The following is a 19,441-nucleotide window of genomic DNA, read 5'->3' on the forward strand; positions in this document are numbered from 1 at the left end:
ACTAGTTTCGTTATACACCCCACAAATTACACATTCCAGATTTTGGACCGAAATACCCCTTCTTGACAATGCCATCCTGGTTGGAAGTTTTTCTTTTTGGGCTCGCCATGCTACCATCCCAACTTTTTTAGGAATCCAATTATTCCATTCAACCACATACTTAGGTAGCGCACGGTTCAGCTCAATTATAGCATGTTTAATACTGGCCACATTGAACCGACCCGCTTCATCCAATTTCCATACCCAGCAGTCATCCCCTGAAGTAACCGACACGCCCTGCAAAAGAATATTTAGTTGCTAAAACTCCAGCAGCTCGTCGGCGCTAGACAGTTGTCGTCTCCAATCCCAGACCCACGTTGACCCGTTCAACCCCACTCGAGTTCTTTGAGCTACCGTACACTACCGATCGTTTTCCAGTTAAAACAGTAACGGAAAAAGGACTTGTAGTGGTTCCGATGTCACCCATGAATCAATCTAATATGTTATATTAGACCCGCCCCCTACTGTTTATAGATAGTTCATTAGTTCTATCCCCAAATTCGAAAGAACCGATGATATGCCATATATATGCTTCCAAGGTCCCGCAACTGAAACTTTACTCGGGATTGGGTTCCACGATCTTGGGTTGTAATGAATGGCCCACACCACTTTCCGCCACAAACCTTCTTTTTCCGTTTTAAACCTCCACCACCACTTCGCAAGCATTGCTAGATTTACATCCCGTAGTGTACCAAAACCCAAACCCCCATACTTTATCGGAGCGACCACGTTGTCCCACGCCATCCATGACATTTTTGAAACCTCTTCTGACCCGCCCCAAAAGAATACTCGCCGAAGTCTTTCAAGTTGATTCAAGACTTGGACCGGAGCTTTGTATAATGAGAAGAAATATATCGGTAATGATGACAACACCGACTTCAAAAGTGTGATTCTCCCTCGTATGACATTTTTTTTTTGAAAAGAAAGTGATTTTATAAAGATAAATAAAACAACCACAACCTTAGCAAGATGCTAAGGCAGTGATACAAGTATAGGTACAACAAGACAAATGAAACAGTACAATCAATACAAAAACCTCATTTGAAACAATTGAATTCAACCCAATCTTTCCAATCTAGATCCACTTTTCCAGCCCTTGCTTTAACCCATAAGAACGAAAGTGCCTTGATGTCGCCAACAGCCCGTGAAACCTATGTTGTTTTACAATTGAAAATCATATTATTCCTGATCCGCCATAAGGTCCAACATGTCGCCGCAATGACTAGATAAACCGCCTTCTTTTTTTCTTGTGATGCACTGTGTGTTTCAATATGTTCCAATAATCCAACCACGCTTAGAAGGTATCTCAGAAAGGGAATTTTGACCCATAACGAGATCGCTGTCCAAACTAGATGAGCATATTGACAAGATATTAATAAGTGATCCACCGATTCATTGTGTGTGTTACAAAGTACACATAGAACCGAGAGGATGTGTATGTTCCTCAATGCTAAAGCGTCTCTAGTCGGTATTCGATCCAACACCGCTCTCCATAGAAAACAGTTGATTTTCTTCGGTATCCAATCCAATGAAGCCATCTAAGAACTTGTGTTTCCGGGATCATGCTAATTCCGTCCAATTCAGCACGTAGACAACCCACCTTAAATTCTTCTCGACTATCTTCCTGTTTCCATAGCCACGTATCCGATCTTTTATTCACCTGAACATTTTCTAGCCGTTTAATACATTCCTCCCACAGTTCGGCAGTCTCCGATTGGGAAATCGGTGACTCGCCACCCCAGTTCCAACTTATTTGCCCATCTGCTGTTGTATATCGCTTAGGGGTGTGCACGGTTCGGTTCGGTTTTTGGTTTTTAAAAACCGTTCGGTTTCGGTTTTTTCGGTTTCGGTTATTTCGGTTTTAATAATGGTTCGGTTCGGTTTTTTTGTTTTTCGGTTTTTGAAATAAATTATGTAAGATTCAAAACTTAAAAGTATAATTCAAAGTTTAAGAATCTTTCTTAAATGTTTACATTTAAGTTAATATATTTAGTCTTTTAAATTAATATTATTCACATAAACCTAACCTTCTAATCTATTTTAATATTTCTCCAAAGTTTTTGTTAAGACGTTTTCTTTTATAATACTTTGAAAACCATTTAATTTTTATATTAAACTTTGTTAGTTCTTGTAAACAATGGATAATTTTAATGATAAATAAACATGGTAATGTTGTTATTATAAATATTTAACAAACAAGAATAAAATTAATAATTCTTAGTAGCATGAGTAAACACTTAAACAACTTAAACATAAAAATATATAGATTTGGTATACTATTAAAACTTATCGGTTCGGTTCAGTTATTTTCGGTTATTGAAAATGATTATCCGAAAATCGAACCGAAATTTTCGGTTATTAAAAACCCGAAAACCGAACCGTTGGCTTTTGTTTTGGTTCGGTTTTTTTGGTCCGGATTTTTCGGTTATTTCGGTTACAGTTTGGTTTTTTCGGTTTTCTGCTCACCCCTAATATCACTGCTACACCATACATTTTTTATGACAATTTTTTTGCCTTCCAAATAGATTAACCTACTCTTGAAAAGATCGCCAATAGGCTTCCAATTCCACGTCCTCTTGACTCGCATCCCATTCCATCCCCTTTGAAAAGATTTGACACAAAAGGAGCGTCTACGTCGAGTTTCCCGAAAAAACAAGTACGATGAAAGTACAATAACGATTTCATGGCGGCGCCGTGGCAACCGGCCGCTCATTGACGTTTTCATGGCGGCGATACACGTTAAGCGCGATTCCTTCTTTGCTCGCTTCAAACCTCGACTATCACAGGTTCCTTCCCCTATTTTTATTTTCTTCTCTCAGTTAAGCATTTCATCGAACACATGGTGAGCAATGTATTTGTAAATTTCAATTGCAGCTATTTTACCATAAATTGGTTAAAGTTGGAAACAAACCTCGTCCTCCAAGCGATAAAGATTCGGTTTCTGGACCAGGTATATTCGGTTATTGTTATGTAGCAATGAAATTGATACCTATTTACTCACTTTTTTAAGCATTCTAGCATTGTGCTGTTATTGAATTTTGATTCAGTTAAGTTGATAAATACATGTTGGAAACTGGAAAGGATGTTTTAAGTCAAGTTTAGATTTTTCTGGGAAGTGAATTAGTAAAAGAAAAATAATTTTATCCTAAACATTTAGTAATTGTGTTGTTGGATATGTTATTGTTGAATGTGAGTTCATGGCTATATGGTAATTGATGATAATCGACAGGTAAAATCGATATTTCTAAATGGCGAAAGATGGATTCCAGATCACTGGGAATAACCCGAGTAATGGTGCCTTCTTCTCCCTATACTCTTCTAAAGATTCTCCGAAGCAGAGGTGATTCTTTAAACTACCTTTTTAGATATTGAGCATTTTGCCATTTTCTATATGTAGCCGCAGGGGCGGACCTACCTCAGGGGAAGGGGTAGCCTCCGCTACCGCTTGACGCTTCGGCGGTAGTGTAAATTTTGGAAAAATTTGATCTTTTTTTGAGGTTTTTTCGATTTCGTTACCGCTTTTTCATAAAACGTTACCGCTACAAAGATTTTCTAGATCCGCCACTGTGTAGCCGGTCAATACTTGCTGTGATCTTTTTTTCTTTATGTTTTTATTTTCTCAATCTTGCGTATTTTTTATCTGCGTAAATTCTCTGATTTCTTTGGAAACAATTATTTAACCATATCCTACATTTCATGCAGTTATCCTGTATAGAATGTCACATAGCTTGCCGTTTGATGCCATCGTCTTAATAGTTTTAAGTTTTAACCAATTTCATTATTTTGGAGTTCGTTTTTTTTCGGGATAGTTTCTAACTTTCTATCACACAATATGTTCTTTCTTTGTCCTTTTACTAGTTTTCAGATATTTTTTTTTCTGAGCTAGAAATATTTGACAGTGATCCATCATTTGATGCTCTTACCTACCCAACAGTTATTTGGAAAATATACCAATATACTTGTTCCATCACACTACATTAACTATTTTGAATTTTGGACATAAATGGTACGCTTATTTACAGGATTCGAAGCCTATTTGGTTGGTGGTTGTGTGAGGGATTTACTTCTAAACAGACCGCCCAAAGATTTTGATGTTATTACTACAGCTGATCTTAATCAGGTTTTCCTTTTCTAAAACTTAAAAGTTAAATCTACTTCATTTCTGTGCTGTTCGATTCATTGCATGTGATGTTGGTGGTTTAAGTACAAGTGCTATTTTTTCAGATTAAAAAGCAGTTTCATCGTTGTATAATTGTTGGACGCAGATTTCCTATATGTAGAGTGCATATAAAGGGATCGGTTATCGAGGTACGTTGTATTCACTTTTAAATTTCTGATTATTTTGAATGCAGTATATCATTAACTATCTCGTATATATTAATCTTTTCTGTATGTTGTATACCAGGTCTCCAGCTTTAAGACGTTGGCGAAAGATTCTGAAGAAAAAGAAAAATTTCTTGTATCTCAAATGCCTAGAGGCTGTGACAAGTTTGACCTTAATCTCTGGAAAAACTCTATGCATCGTGACTTCACTGTTAACAGGTATTTTGCGTATGGTTTGTGTACTTGTTTGTGACAAGTTTGACTTTTTTTTATGTTGCGGTGGATTTGTGAAAACAGCTTGTTCTTTGACCCTCTAAACTACAAGATATATGATTACAACAATGGAATGAAAGACATACTGGAGCTAAAGGTTAGACATACTCTTCTGCATTTTTTTAATTTTAAACTTTGTTAGTTATTGGAAGGGGTAATTTCAACTTGTTAATATAATATTGGGTCGATTTGAACTATGTTATATTTCTAAGGGGTCAAACATGTATAAAACTTTCTATATCAGTTTGTTTAAAACCCTAGATTACTATTGTAGTTATATAATTGTTATGTTATGTGGTTTCAGCTACGAACATTAGTACCTGCTCATGTGTCATTCACAGAGGACTGTGGTTAGTTCATTACTTTTCATTTTAATTCTTTTTAGCATGAAACTTTACGCTTTCTATGAGTTTATGGTGGCAAATTCGAGTTTTCATCTTAATAAAATAACTCTAAGTTTCGATATGCTCTTCTGTAATCCTTTTCAGCAAGAATTCTTCGGGGACTGAGAATTGCCGCTCGTCTTGGATTATCATTTTCAAAGGATATCGAATCCGCAATTCATAAACACGTGTCGTCTATTTTGAGTTTAAGCACGGTACAGTTTTTTAATTACCTATGGAGTACTGTGATCAAATGTATTTTATTATTCATGCTTCTTTTGGATCTGTTACTGGTCTTATTTCTGTTGTGATATAACTATAAGCTTGTTTATTCAGTTTAGGATAATGATGGAGATGGATTATATGCTTTCATACGGGGCTGCAGAATCTTCGCTCCGTCTACTTCATAGATTTCACATTCTCAAGATTTTGCTACCAATTCAGGTAACTTATAATAATGCTTCTGGATTATTGTTCTAAACGAATATAGTTACAATAAGCTAATATGTTAACGTTTGATTGTAGGCGGCGTACATTTCCAGACAAACTACTGGACCTAAGCAACGTACCATGATGTTGATGGTATGCTTGCTAGCTTTTGTCTCAATATTCGAATTAACATTCCCTCTATGTGTCTTATCATTATGAATAAAATAAGTTACATGAATTGAATTATATTCTTTTCTTCGTTGGCATGATTTTTTAAGAGTAAATTACACGGACGGTCCCTGTGGTTTGCACTTTGTAACTCATTTAGTCCCCAACTTTTGCCAAAAGTACACAAATGGTCCCTGTGGTTTGCACTTTGTAACGCATTTAGTCCCCAACTTTTGCCAAAGGTACACAAATGGTCCCTGTGGTTTACACTTTTTAACGCATTTAGTCCATCCTTGGACCTACTGAAAGGCTGAAATCCTTAAATTTGTTGGTTGGGGACTAAATGCGTTACAAAGTGCAAAACACAAGGACCATCCGTGTACTTTTGGAAAGCTAGGGGCCAAATCCAAAATTTTAGTTAACCATAGGGACCATCTATGTACTTTACTCTTTTTTTAATTGACAGATGACTTTTTTTTTCAGAAATTGTTCTCTCATATGGATGAGCTTGTTAGTTGTGATCAGCCATCCACCTGTTGCTTATGGTAACCGTTTTCAATCATTAATCATTTTTAGTCAAAGTTTAAAGTTGACTTGACTGTTAAGCGCTTGTTGTTTACTGCAGGATTGGACTTTTGGCTTTCCATCAGGCACTACTAAACGGACCCCAACATCCGTTTGTCGTATTGACTTTTGGTTGTGTTCTATATCATCAAAGTTGGGTAGATGGCCTCAGGTTTGCAAGGAAATATTGTCAACCACTCGTCAGCTTTGACCCTGAAACTTCAGATCCGTATGAGTTCATTTCTGATGACGAGGTTGCTAAAAAAGTAACGATGTTAGCAAGGCGGGTGATAAATTCGATCGATGTTTTGGTGGATATAGATACCCTGCACAAAACAATGTCCAAATTCTCCGGTTTTCCCTGCCGTGGTTTGGTAAGTGAATCTTATTGGTTCCAACTTGTTGGTATTTATTACACATAGTTCAAGTGACATGTGTTATTTCTCAAATATCTACAACTAGTATTTTGACCCGCCGCACGTTAAGGCAGCGTCGATACTTAAAGTAACTCGAATTTATACCGTCGTACGTATGACCCAACTTGTTTCCCAACAAAATTTACGTCAAAACATAAACCAATTGAAAGCGCGCATAAACATAAGCACGAAAATGTATTATATTCGACCTGGCTCATTACCGATAAAAATTTACGTCGAAACGTAAACCAACTTGAATTTATACCGAAATGTACTTAAAAATAAGCACGTAAGAAGATCGTGTTTTTTTAAGTTAAAGAATGGTCACGCGCGTTGTGCGGCAGTGAAACATACAATAACTCGAATTTATACCGCCTAGTGAAAACGTATTTTTTGACCCGACTCGTTTCCAAACAAAATCTATGTTAAAATGTTGACCAACCGAAAACGTACATAAAAATAAGAACGAAAATATATTATATTCGATCAACGTACATAAAGATAAACACGTAAAATTTGAGGGGGATTAAAATGACAATTTACACACTTTTTAGAAAACTAAGAGGGTGTAAGTGCCAATGCTGAAAGTTGAGAGGTCGAGGTAATCAAAAATACAAAAACAAAAAAAGAAAAGAAAAAAAAACTAACAGACAAAAACCAAGGTCAATTTTGTATATTGTAGCAATATAATATTATTGTTGTACTGTAGCGAACGTTCACTGATTGTAATATATTGATTATTTCAACTTGTTTGTATTTTTGCTAGCATAGTTCTTGTTCCTCTTTTATTTGTTTATTTCACTCATGATTACTGCCAATGCAAGTAAACGACGATCTCTTTATAAAATTTCCTTTTCAGGTTTTCGTATCCAAGAATTCTGCTCACGGTGCTGCACAACTCTTTCACGTTCTTGCACATAAGGTAGAAACTTACGATAAAGGAAGAAGTTCGTTTGAGATGAATCATCAGTTGCTTGGAAAAGGCGATGCTTTAGAGACTAGATTTGCCCTAGGAAAGATCATAATGAATACTATGGGATGTACGGTTAATTTAGATAACCACTTTGGGCCACCTGAAAATGTACATTTTACGCCATCTGATTCATGTTTACAAAAAGCGAATGCAAAATCAAGCACCAGTCAGAAGCAAAATGCTTATACAGAGGAAAAAGTTGAAGATATTGAGATACTCGGTACTTCCGGTCTAAAAACAGAGGTACAATTTGAAGTATTAGATTATTTTTTAATTTTTTTATGAAGCGAATGGATGTTTTCTTTTCTTAAATGAGGGATAGAGATTGTTAAAAATTTGCAGGGTCCCACAAGTAACAGTAAGAAGAAAAATGCAGCCATAGATAAAGAGATCAAAGATTTTGCAGCTACAGTGAGTACCAAAATTTTAAACTTATGAATAATTATTATATGTGTCAATTATGTTTACAAAATTATATCTTTCCGATACTAATTTGATCTTTTGAAATAAATGGTTTAGGAGGTTTTATGCATTAATATTAAACTATGGGTGACTTTTTGACTCGTTTCATTTAAAGCTAATATTTTAACGTTTACAAGTTTAACCCATTAGTGATTAAACGTGACCTAAATCAAAGAATTGATCAGGAAACTAACCTTTATCTCGCAATAGTTACAATGTTCAATTTTGCACATAATGCGACAACTATTTAACTGTCGTTTTTTTTTTTGTTAAATAGTGATTAGGTTTATTTAGGTTTTTTTACTAGATTGTATTGTTTTCTTGTCTTAGGTATCTAGATTCGTTGTTTTGTCTATAAATTAAGGCATTTACTTTCAAAATGGAAATGCAGTTATTTCCCAAGAGTTAAATGTCATTTTAGTCCCTGTGGTTTGGGCCATTTTGTCAGTTTAGTCCAAAGGTTTCATTTTTAACCTGTGGGTCCAAAAAGGTTTCACAGTTGCCATTTTAGTCCACTGGGTTAACTTCATTCATTTTTTCTGTTAACGAGAAGGCCAATTCGGTCATTTTATATGGCTGAATTGCCCTTTTAGTTAACAGAATTACATACAAAATGACCGAATTGGCGTTCTCGTTAACAGAAAAAATGGATGAAGTTAACCAAGTGGACTAAAATGGCAACTGTGAAACCTTTTTGGACCCACAGGTTAAAAATGAAACCTTTGGACTAAACTGGCAAAATGGCCCAAACCACAGGGACTAAAATGGCATTTAACTCTATTTCCCAATTTACACATATATAAATGTCATTATGTAGCAAATTTGCAATGTAGGTTATTCAATCTCTAAAACATGTCAAAAGAGGAAATTTCTTCATTTTTATGGAGCGGAAAACCTCTCGATTCCCCAAATTTGATCTTAATGCTTATCATCAACAACTTGCAGGATCACTCAATAGGGAAACCAGAAGAAATGCGCGTGTCTGATTCACCTACACAGGAACTTATGACCACACCGGAACCTTGTTTGCACAATGGAAACCATAACCGAAATGAAAAGCTTCCATCTCAATTAGAAGCTCAAAACGCTAACGAAAAAGTCAACGTAGTCGCAGAAGTGGAAGTAGATCAGTCAACATTTAAAGAACAAAGTGTAAACAGAAAGGAAAAATGGAAACAAGTGTTGCCGTTATCTTCTCTTTTCAAGTAAATGACACCACAAATCTGTTATAGGCATTAGTTACTTCTTTGAGTTATCATTTTATAAAATTAGAACAGTTCATTTTTAGGCTCATAGTGTTATTTTAAAAAATTAAGTAGAGCTAACAGCATGTGATTTAGCAAATGTTTGTATTGTTTCTTTGTCTTCCATTTTTCCCAGTTGGGAAGATTTTGTTTTTGTAGACATTTTTTACATCAAAGACTTGTTTTTAGTGGGGAAAGTATCTGAGATGGTTTTTGTATCATCATGTCTCACACGTGATTTTACCTTTTTTTATTTCATGGAGATCATGTAATATTTGACTAAGCGTAGTCTTCTATAATTCTTTTGACTCTTACTTGGATATATATACACACACACATACATGTGTGGGTGCATTATAAAGTACAAATTATAATTCGAAAACCATAATTAACTTTTGCATCGTGCTTGCTAGAGAGTGAGGTAAGCGGTTACATAACCACATTATGTATCATGGTTTAAGGAAAAGCTACAAGTAATAATGTGGTTTTTCGGATTACTCTACTTAAAATTGGTTTGTTCAACACATGACCGTTTTTAAGTAGAGCTGGCATAAACATTTGTACGTAGTGATGATTAGATTAGATGTGTTCAATACATGATCAAATATGCTATTAGAATACCGTATATAGTTAGATATATATGTTTGTGACCCAATAACTTTTTTGAACTCTTATTTTACAAAGACTATTTAGTCGATATAGTTAATAAAAACACTTGTGAAAACTAAATACTTAATAAGAACGCTTAATAGAATGTCAATATATGGGTTGTACGTTATAACATCATCCGCTATATAGAAAAAGAAAGACATATTATTAACATTTTAAACCTCATAACAACCGTTAAAGTGAGGTTAGGTTGCAAATCTTTAAGACTTAAACTTAATTGTACAGTACAACTTGGTGATGCACAGTGAACTGTGAAGGTTTACAGACTACAAAGACAGAACAGGAAGCCCACTGGGGTAGTCTTCTGACATAATATTCAATTAAGGTACTGTCATTTGTCAGTCAATTTATTTTAAGAACAACCATGCCATATTTTATTATTAGTAAGTTTAATTAAAATATTTAGCAAGAATATACGAGGCAGATCAAGATCCCAATTATCGACATACAGAAGATGTATTTTTTTTTTTCCGAATTGTAAAACTTATACAAATTGTGAATTTGTAGATAATTGTGAATTTGTCGAAGGGTGTAAACGAGTTCTTACTAATTTGACGTTAGCTTGTTTAGTTTACGAAAGACTAGGTTCGAGCAAGTATTATTTCGAACTCTTTGTCTAAAACTCGAGCACAACTCTTTAATAATTTTTCAATATCGAGCTCAAAGTCTTTTACTAGTTATTATTAATTTAATTATTATATATAACAAAATATATATCATTTAGTTATTTTTTTTATAAAAAACTTTATGTATAATTATATTGAGAAAATATAATGTACAAAAGCCCTAATCATACTTCATGTACGCGACAAGGAGATCTTAACGCGTGACACGGATTAAGATTTCTCATTAAGGGCAAATTAGACATTTTTCATTCTTGAGACATGGTAATTCAGTAATTTACTAACATCAAGAGAATTATGCGAGTTCGTTATCTCCTGCATCCCGGTAATTACGGTTCGAATCAGTTTCAAATATTGTCCATTTTTCAAAGTATCAAATTAGCGGTTATAGGTGTGCGATTAGGGTTACTATCACTTCTTGTTTGAAATGGATCCACAGAGCAGTAACGCACAAAACACAGATGATATTGAATTTGAAGATGCTGAATTCCATGCCGTTCCTGATGCTGCTGAGCATTTGAGGAATCGGACATCAGACGACCACGTTCTATTAGACGACCAGACCAGTAAGTTGTCAATTAATCATTTTAATTTTCCAGAAATCAACGAAATTATTGTTATCTGATGTTTTGTATTTGATCGTGCATCATTATTTGATAATTAGTTTTTTGAAACGAATGTGTCATAAATCACACCTGTTTATATGCTATATAGTGTATGAGACCTGTGTAATTCCATCAAACAAGCGTTATTATTATGAAGTATACAGTTCTGGCTGTTTTTTTCTACCTGTGTTATTATTTGAAGTTATCATGCGTGATTTTTGTTGTTTGCGTGATTTTTTTTTATTTCCTAGATGAGTGACTGTGTGTTTTGGTTTAGTGCTCATGTTTTTTTTTTTTTTTTTTGTCATTTTCAAAATGTGCAGATGAAAGATTGTATATTCCTGAGGTAGCTTCATCATGTGTTCCTGTTATAGGAATGGAATTCACTTCCCTAGAGCAAGCATATGTTTTTTTATCAGACATATGCCAAGAAGTCAGGGTTCTCTGCTCGAAAAGGAGGTGAACACCATAGTGGTGGTATTATCAAGACTAAATACTTTGTGTGTTCAAAGGAGGGGCATAAACCTATGGCTTTTGATGATCCTTATTCGAAGTTGTCTAAGCCATATAAAAGTAGGAACAGGCCGACTATTCGAACCGGGTGTAAAGCTCAAATTAAGCTTTGTTCGACGGATGGGGTGTTGTATAAGGTTGATAAGTTTGTTCAAGCGCATAATCATTCATTCGTGTGCCCCAAAGATATGCATTTATTACCGGCCTATAGGCATCTGTCCGAAACACAAGAAGAGATGATATGGGATCTTGGTACATTGAATCTTGGGCCAGTGAAAGCGTCCAATATAATGAGACAAAGATACGGAGGTTTTGAAAATGTTGGCGCAACTAAAGACGACTGCAATAATTTTAGAGCTAGGATACATAGCTATATAGGAGAGTATGATGCAGATATGGTTATAAATAGGTTGACCGACAAAAAGCAGTTTATGGTTGATTATTCATTTGTACATTCAGTCGATGAAAACAAGCGATTAACTGGCGTGTTCTAGGCTGATGGTTTGTGCAAACGTAACTATGCTGAGTTTGGAGACGTCATATCGTTTGATGCTACATTCAAAACCAACAAGTTAGTATTCACTTTAATGTTTTAACATTTTTTTTGTATAATTTTGTTGTTTTTTTATTCAATTTATTTCATCATTTTGAAGGTATAAAATGGTTTTTGTACCCTTTACTGGTATTGATAACCACTGTCGGAATGTGACGCTTGGAGCCGGGTTGCTAGCATCCGAAAGCATTGAATCATACAAATGGCTGTTACAATCATTTTTGGACTCATTTGGTAAGCAGCCGAAGGTGGTCGTCACTGATCAGGACGGGGCGATGAAACAAGCTATCGAGGCCGTGTTCGATAAGAGTAGGCACATAATGAAGAAAGTTGCCAATAAGGTTAGACACAACTACAACTTGCGTTATTACTATTACAACCGGCGTAATAACTATAAAGATTTCTGATTTTTATATGCACTTGTACAAAAAGTTTATCATGCGTTATTATTTCCTACACTCAGTTTTTTTTTTGGTTTTTTTAAAAGCGTGAATAATTATTAAGATTTCTGATTTTTGTTCATTCCAATTCTTTGTTTAGAATAGGTGGGACATGAGTTGTGTAACAACGAAGACTTCAAAAGACGTATGTGTGACATTGTATGGACTGATTCGATTGCACTAGAAACGTTTGAGACAGAATGAAAACTGATAATGATTGAATTCGGTCTAACTGAGAATAAATAGATTGACGATATGTTTGGCATGAGATCTTAGTGGATTCCAGATTTCTATCGTCATGAGCCTATGTCTGGGCTCATGCGGACCACCTCCAGATCAGAGAGCGAAAACCATTTTTTCTGTCAGGTGGCGAATTCTCAACTTACCCTTGTTGAGTTTTTTAACCATTTTGATGGTGCAATGGACGTGCAAAGATTCAACCATCGAAAAAATGACCATATTTCTAGAAATACAACCCCAGATAACTGGTCTGAAACTACGTTAGAGGATGATGCTATGAAGATTTACACCAGGTCCATCTTTGCTGATCAACATGCAGAGTTATATGGAACACTGTCTGAGTGTCTTCCTATGGAGACTAAAATCGAGGAACCGTTCTTGAAGATAAGTATGAAGGATTGGAAAGCCCACAGTGACGGTTTATTAGAGGTAACACTATCTATACTAGATAACATGCGTTATTACATAACAACATGCGTTTTTTCCTTGATTTCTAGTTTTCAGTTTTTTTATTTAGGTTTGTTTCAAGAAGGGGGAGGATGTAATTGCATCATGCAGTTGTCGCAGGTTTGAACAATATGGATTGTTGTGCAAACATATATACTTTGTGTTCAAGATGTTCAAAGTTAAAGAAATTCCCAACAAGTACGTTATGAGAAGATGGACCAAAGATGTGGTACCGAATGATCTAAATAACACATTTGATTTAAGTGTTGATGATAATGATGGGCATAAAAAGGCCAAAGAGGTTGCGTATGAGATAATGCAGACCGGAGAGTATCTTATTGGTAACTTGATGAGAGATTTTAATCATCTAGTTATAGTCAGGGATCGGATGAGGGAGATGAAAGAAATGGTTGATGAACTTCGCATAACCAAGCCCATCGACCCTAAGTTTGATAGATATTCAAGGTTAATCGGTTACAAGAAACCGAACACTGATGTTCCACCTACGGTTCGTGTGCCAACCGGTATTAGAAACAAAGGTCGCGGTTCTCATAAGCGGATTAAATCAAAAAAAGAAAAGATGATTAGTCTAAAAGGCAAGAGAAGTCGGACATGCAGTGTTTGCAATACCAAAGGTCATGATATCCGAACTTGTTCAGTTTTAAAGGGTCAAGCTAGTGCTGCCGATAAGAAGGGGAAGAAAAGAAGAGTAACTCAGTTGGAGACTGATCCTGGTTTAGTAGACGAAGAGGACGAGGAGGCAGAAACTGGTGAGGGAGAGGAGGAGTATGAGGAGGTTGACAAAGCAGATGATAGTGATTCTGAATGGGAAGAGCTAAACGACGACGACGAGTAATTTTTGAATCACAATTGCATACATTTAACCATGGGGTTTTTCATGCCTTTTTAAATAAACAACTTTATTTTATGTGATTTGTGATCTTACATGTTAACATGCATGATTTTTAGACCAAAATCATAAATATACAAGACTATCTTTGTGACAACCCTCACAAATCCAGGTATCCGTACCAATTAATTAATATTTAATTAGTGCTTAATTACTGTGCTTGATTACAATTATGATTGAACTGCTTTCTGTTTTCTGATACATACATACTCATGCATCACACTTTATTACTGTCACTCCATTCATTACACACAAACAATAGTGACAAACTTGATGCACAAAGCACAGTCAGCACAGTGAACGGATAACCATAAAGACATGCTGACAATTCCAGCACCTAGACAGACATTGTTTTGAGGCCAGTGTAAGCCAGGAATAGAATACTACACTAGTAGGGAGTGTAGAGAGGTGAGGAGCATAAAACCGCGTCACTAGGTGATAGTTATAGAGCCCGGAAGTGCCTAAAACATACTTTAAGTGCAGAATTCTGCACTAAATACAAAAATTCAGCATTTAACAATGCTAGTAAAGTGCAAAAACTTGGTAAAATAGTCCTAGACACTTTCCAAAATGTTGGGAATTTAATGTGTCACTAAAAATAATATAAAAGACACTTTAAAGCTTTATTTAGCACTTTAACGGATCAACATCCAACCGAACAACCGGACTTTACCCGGAACTTAAAAATATTGCTAAACACCTTGTTTTTACTTTTCTGAGCTAGTTAGGGTCCCCGAACACCCTAACACACCTTATATTATATAACACACACTAATATACTAACTAAACATTAGAAATCCTAACTAAATGGTTACCTTAACATTACAACCCAACCCCATACCCCCCCCCCCCCATTTGACGGTCACCAAGGGGTGACCCACTCTTGTTTTCTTTTGATTATTTTAATTGCATATGTTGGGTAATTAGTGACACATTACATGATGGTTAAAAGTGTAGATTGGTTTATAAATAAACACCTTGGTCTAACCATTTCATTTCATCAAACACCCAACAAGCTTTCTCTCTTCCTCCTTCCCCACTCACGGCCGCCACCTATCACCACCATATCACCACCATCAAGTCTTGATCAAGCCATTCTACATACATACAAAGGTGCAAGAGATCATACAAGTAAGCTTGGTGCACTCGGAAGCTCAAGGACCACTCTTGTTTTCTTTTATCCACCACTTTTACGCTTTGTTTCTCCCCTAGCCTTGTGCTAGTAGTAAGTGCTTCAAATCTTCATCTTGTTCTTGTTCTTGTTTTTAGTGGTTAATAGTTGATTGAATGATAAAATGTTAAGAAACTCTAAAGAACCTAAACTAATCTTGAACGTAAAAGATGAAAAATGGATAAAAAGATGAAGTAGTGTTAAATGATGTTGAAATCATGTTGATCTTGTGTTGTTATGATTAATACATGTTGTTGTTAGTAGAAGTAAGATGGCTCATCACCTAGACTTGCTAGATCATGTTTAAGAACATGAACTAGCAAGATGTAAAGGTTAAAGATATGAAGGATGATGAAACCATCCACACATGAACTTGAACTTGAATAACTATAAGTTTTCTTGAAAAATAAAGTAATAAACCTTTAGATCTAAAGGTCTACGAGTGGGTTTTCGGAAGAACCAAGTGAAAAATACTAGTTTCGTTAAAACCCGGATCTTGTATGAACTAAAATCATTTTTGGTAAGTAAACAAGTGTATGAACACTTGTGTGACAAGAAAATTCCACAAAGAAATATTTTTGGAAATCATGACTAGAAGTTGTGAAAATACACATTCTTTAAAAATATAGTTTTTAAGAAACTAATCATATTTTTATAGATAACAAGACCTACTAAGTATGTTAGTAATTTACTACATATTTTTACAAACTTTCAAGTTCATAAGTTTATGGTTCATGTTTATTTTTGTCAAAGTTAGTGATCAAAAATTGTATATTGTTGATTGTTAAATTGTTTGAATGATTTTACAAAAGAAAATGATATGCTAAAAAGCATGGACACCTCCATTTACAGGGGAAACTCTGGCGAAATTTTTCTAGAATTACAACACTTAGAAATATTTTTCTAACAAGCGTTTACAAACATATTTTTAACTTGGTTTCAAAATAAACTTCGCCATGATTTTTATTACAAAAATACCAAGTACCGGAGGTGGATTTTCGTAAATAAAATTTGTTAAATATATATTTAGAATATATATTTTATAATAAAACGCTTGTGCGATTGTTTGTTTATTATGTGAACTAGATATATTATTTTTAGGGTAAAAATAATATAACTTGAAAATATCATGAAATTACTACTCCAAAATAATACCAACGCTCTCACAAAATAATATTTAAGTTACACAAGTATTGTTAAAACGCGAACTTTAAAACGTAACATAAGTAGTATTTCTGAAAAATACTCTTATATGTATATTTTGATAAGTATTATTTTGGAAAATGTATAAGGTAAAATATAATATTTTTGGGAAAAATATATATATTTTGGAATTTAAAACATTTTAGACAAGTGATTAAAATATATTTTTCAAGTGAGACTTAAAAATATATTTTCGGAATTATAACGTGTACATGTATAAAAACCCCCATCCTTGGGAAGGAAATATACTTATAAAATAAATAAGAAGTGTGAATACGAAATAGTTACCTAACTATTTTACCAAAAACGTTAAACCCTAAGCCAAGGCACGGCCATCCGTCTAATAGGCAATAGTACGTGTAGGTCGTCACGCAGCAGATTGAGTTGGAGATTGACGTTTCTGGATACGCACTTCTGTGAGTTCATGTCCCCCTTTTCTCTTTACTGTTTTCAGTTTATTACTTCGGGGGTGAAGTACATGCGACAATTATTACAAACATTTATTACATGGTATGGTTAGCGTAGGAAGGGTTTATACTACTAGATCATGTGAGGGGTGGGCACAACACTTGAGGCCATTAATCCTCTTTGTTAGGACCGAGGGACACAAGAGTGATAGATCAATTTGGGTGTAGCGAGCCCACACCCGTGAGGCCGGGGCGGCCCATAGAGGTGACTGTGTCTTCCAGCCGAAGCCCGGTAACAAATTTGCTAGGTTTGAGTTTCCCTGCACTTTCTCACACATACCAGTGGCTTTGCAACCCATTGGTGATCTCTTTTTCGTTATTGCTACATACCAGGGATTTTATACATACTTTAAAGGTTTATACATACTCACTTTTACATGAACTCGCTCAACTTTTGTTGATTTTTCAAATTACATGTATTTCAGGAAATTAGTGGATCTGGCAAGGTATACATTCACGTCAAGCTGCGTAGGAATAATGATGTCATCCTAGTTTAGGAAATGTGACCTTTGCCTGGACGGGTTACAAGTCTTAAACTGTGTTTTTATTCATGTCTTTTGTTATGTCGTTGAACAAGTTTTAAATTATGTCATGTAGTAACTTGTTTTAAGTGTCGACTTTTTAAACAATGTTGTCGTGTTTACTTTAAAATTTTGATGAATGGATGAACATCATGTATTTTATTTTCATATAGCATGGTTATGATAATTGCTATGGTATTAAGAAGTCACACCAAATAAACCCACGCTTCCGCAAAAGCCAGGGTGTGACAATCTTGATGCGTGATTATGTATACCATATGAACTGATCCTTTTTATCCCTGTTCAATATGCACATGACCATTTTGATGCGTGATTATGTAAACCATCTGAACTGATGCTTTTTACCCCTTTTCAATATGCAGATGCGTTATTTTACTGTATTGGTCCTTAACCTAAAATCGTAAATATACAAGACTATATCAAATGGAGATCTCAAATGACCATTTAACACCTCTCTTACATTTTGTATAACCTGTCATAACCCCTGTTCCCAAATATTTCAACCAAAAACATACCCAAACACAGATCACTTTTCCATAACTAGCGTCTTTAATTGTAACATGCGTGATAATTTTTAACATGACTTTTTTCATATAAATAGCGCCAAAACACCATACATAGATGCCTGAAAAGGTATCAAAACATGTTAAAAGTAAGCCTACATGATTTTCCTAAATATATCCACATATCAGTTTCTATTGCCAAAAACCACCATAGTTGCAAGTTTTCAAAATACCATCATTAGAACATCCCCAAAAATCAACAAAAAACGTTGATTAATCAGACATACCACCTAGTTCGATGTGAATATCTTCCCAAGCTCCTTGTCACTGGTTTCCATCTTCTCTTGCACCGTCTCCACAACATCTTTGAGATATGAGTAAACCAAGTGATCAGCAGATGCCTGATCCTTCATGAACGTTATGCCGTTGTCCCTCAACGAAGATTTTGGTTCTTCTAGTAGTTTCCCCCAGACTTCCTGGTTCAGCTTCTGTTGTTCTAAGACCTTCCTCTGCACATCAAAAATACTGTTAGTAACTTAGTAGAGTTTACATCAGACGCAAGCTCTGTCAACGTGCGGCTGGAGAGGAGCTCCTTGATGGCTTGCTTGCCGGATCAGTAGACATTCTTGTTTCTTGATGAGAGTTGTTATTTTTTTTTTTTTTTTGCAAAAATCTAACATGGGGAATCATATATGTATGAAGATTGTGAGTTAATATGGTAGTTGTGGAGATTTGGTAAGTAAAATTAAATTTCTCACATAATTACTAGCCATGTCGATTTTTTTTGAAGGGTGACTTTCAATATGTACATGGACCATTGGTCACCGGGTTCCCGTTAAGGACGGTTACCCGTCAGCCCAGCTTTCGCAAACGCGATGTTCTATCGGGCCCCGGTTGCCGCTCTGACTGACTTTCGCCCGGAAACCATACTGCCCCCACACGAGAGACTCGCTGGGGTAACAGCTGGATGAAAACCGGGTTGCCTTCAGGACCGCACCATGCCTCGGTAGGTAACATCCATCATAGGGGCGTCCCGCACCATAAGCCACAAGTTGGAGTCGAACCGGCGACCTCCCAAAGGGAAGAAGCCGGCCTAACCAATTGGGCTATGGTGGGGGATAGCCATGTCGATTGGGAAGGCTGTTTTTAGGTTTCATTATTATTAAGATTAATTATATTTTATATCAACTTGCATCTTGCATATCAAAGTTCAGTAGCTTAAATAATTCACAAGCAGGTCCTGCGTGATTATCAAGACATGCGTGATTTATTGATTCGTGC

General features: G+C 35.5%; 2 protein-coding genes across 4 annotated transcripts; both read left to right on the forward strand.

The window, feature by feature from the left end:
• Positions 1–2,576: 2,576 nt before the first annotated feature.
• Positions 2,577–9,471, forward strand: LOC110909082. 3 transcript variants are annotated; one of them, XM_035982779.1, is made up of 17 exons: positions 2,577–2,825; positions 2,914–2,989; positions 3,269–3,379; positions 4,062–4,159; positions 4,264–4,347; positions 4,445–4,581; positions 4,660–4,732; positions 4,940–4,985; positions 5,124–5,233; positions 5,355–5,462; positions 5,544–5,600; positions 6,099–6,160; positions 6,241–6,553; positions 7,455–7,811; positions 7,911–7,979; positions 8,976–9,251; positions 9,285–9,471. In XM_035982779.1, exons 1-16 carry the CDS (start codon positions 2,763–2,765, stop codon positions 9,237–9,239), a joined length of 2,028 nt encoding a protein of 675 aa, XP_035838672.1. In that variant the 5' UTR covers positions 2,577–2,762; the 3' UTR covers positions 9,240–9,251; positions 9,285–9,471. The 3 variants fall into 3 exon arrangements, with proteins under 3 accessions (XP_035838672.1, XP_022009779.1, XP_022009780.1); XM_022154087.2 differs by having other exon boundaries at positions 8,976–9,471; XM_022154088.2 differs by having other exon boundaries at positions 2,578–2,825; positions 4,305–4,347; positions 8,976–9,471.
• Positions 9,472–10,993: 1,522 nt separating this feature from the next.
• Positions 10,994–14,220, forward strand: LOC110907193 (protein FAR1-RELATED SEQUENCE 5-like). The gene is made up of 7 exons (XM_022152209.1): positions 10,994–11,132; positions 11,495–11,577; positions 11,684–12,133; positions 12,179–12,255; positions 12,338–12,578; positions 12,954–13,346; positions 13,435–14,220. Exons 1-7 carry the CDS (start codon positions 10,994–10,996, stop codon positions 14,218–14,220), a joined length of 2,169 nt encoding a protein of 722 aa, XP_022007901.1.
• The last annotated feature ends 5,221 nt before the right edge of the window (positions 14,221–19,441 follow it).

This window comes from Helianthus annuus, chromosome 14 (assembly GCF_002127325.2).
Source record: "Helianthus annuus cultivar XRQ/B chromosome 14, HanXRQr2.0-SUNRISE, whole genome shotgun sequence".
Taxonomy (NCBI): Eukaryota; Viridiplantae; Streptophyta; class Magnoliopsida; order Asterales; family Asteraceae; genus Helianthus; species Helianthus annuus.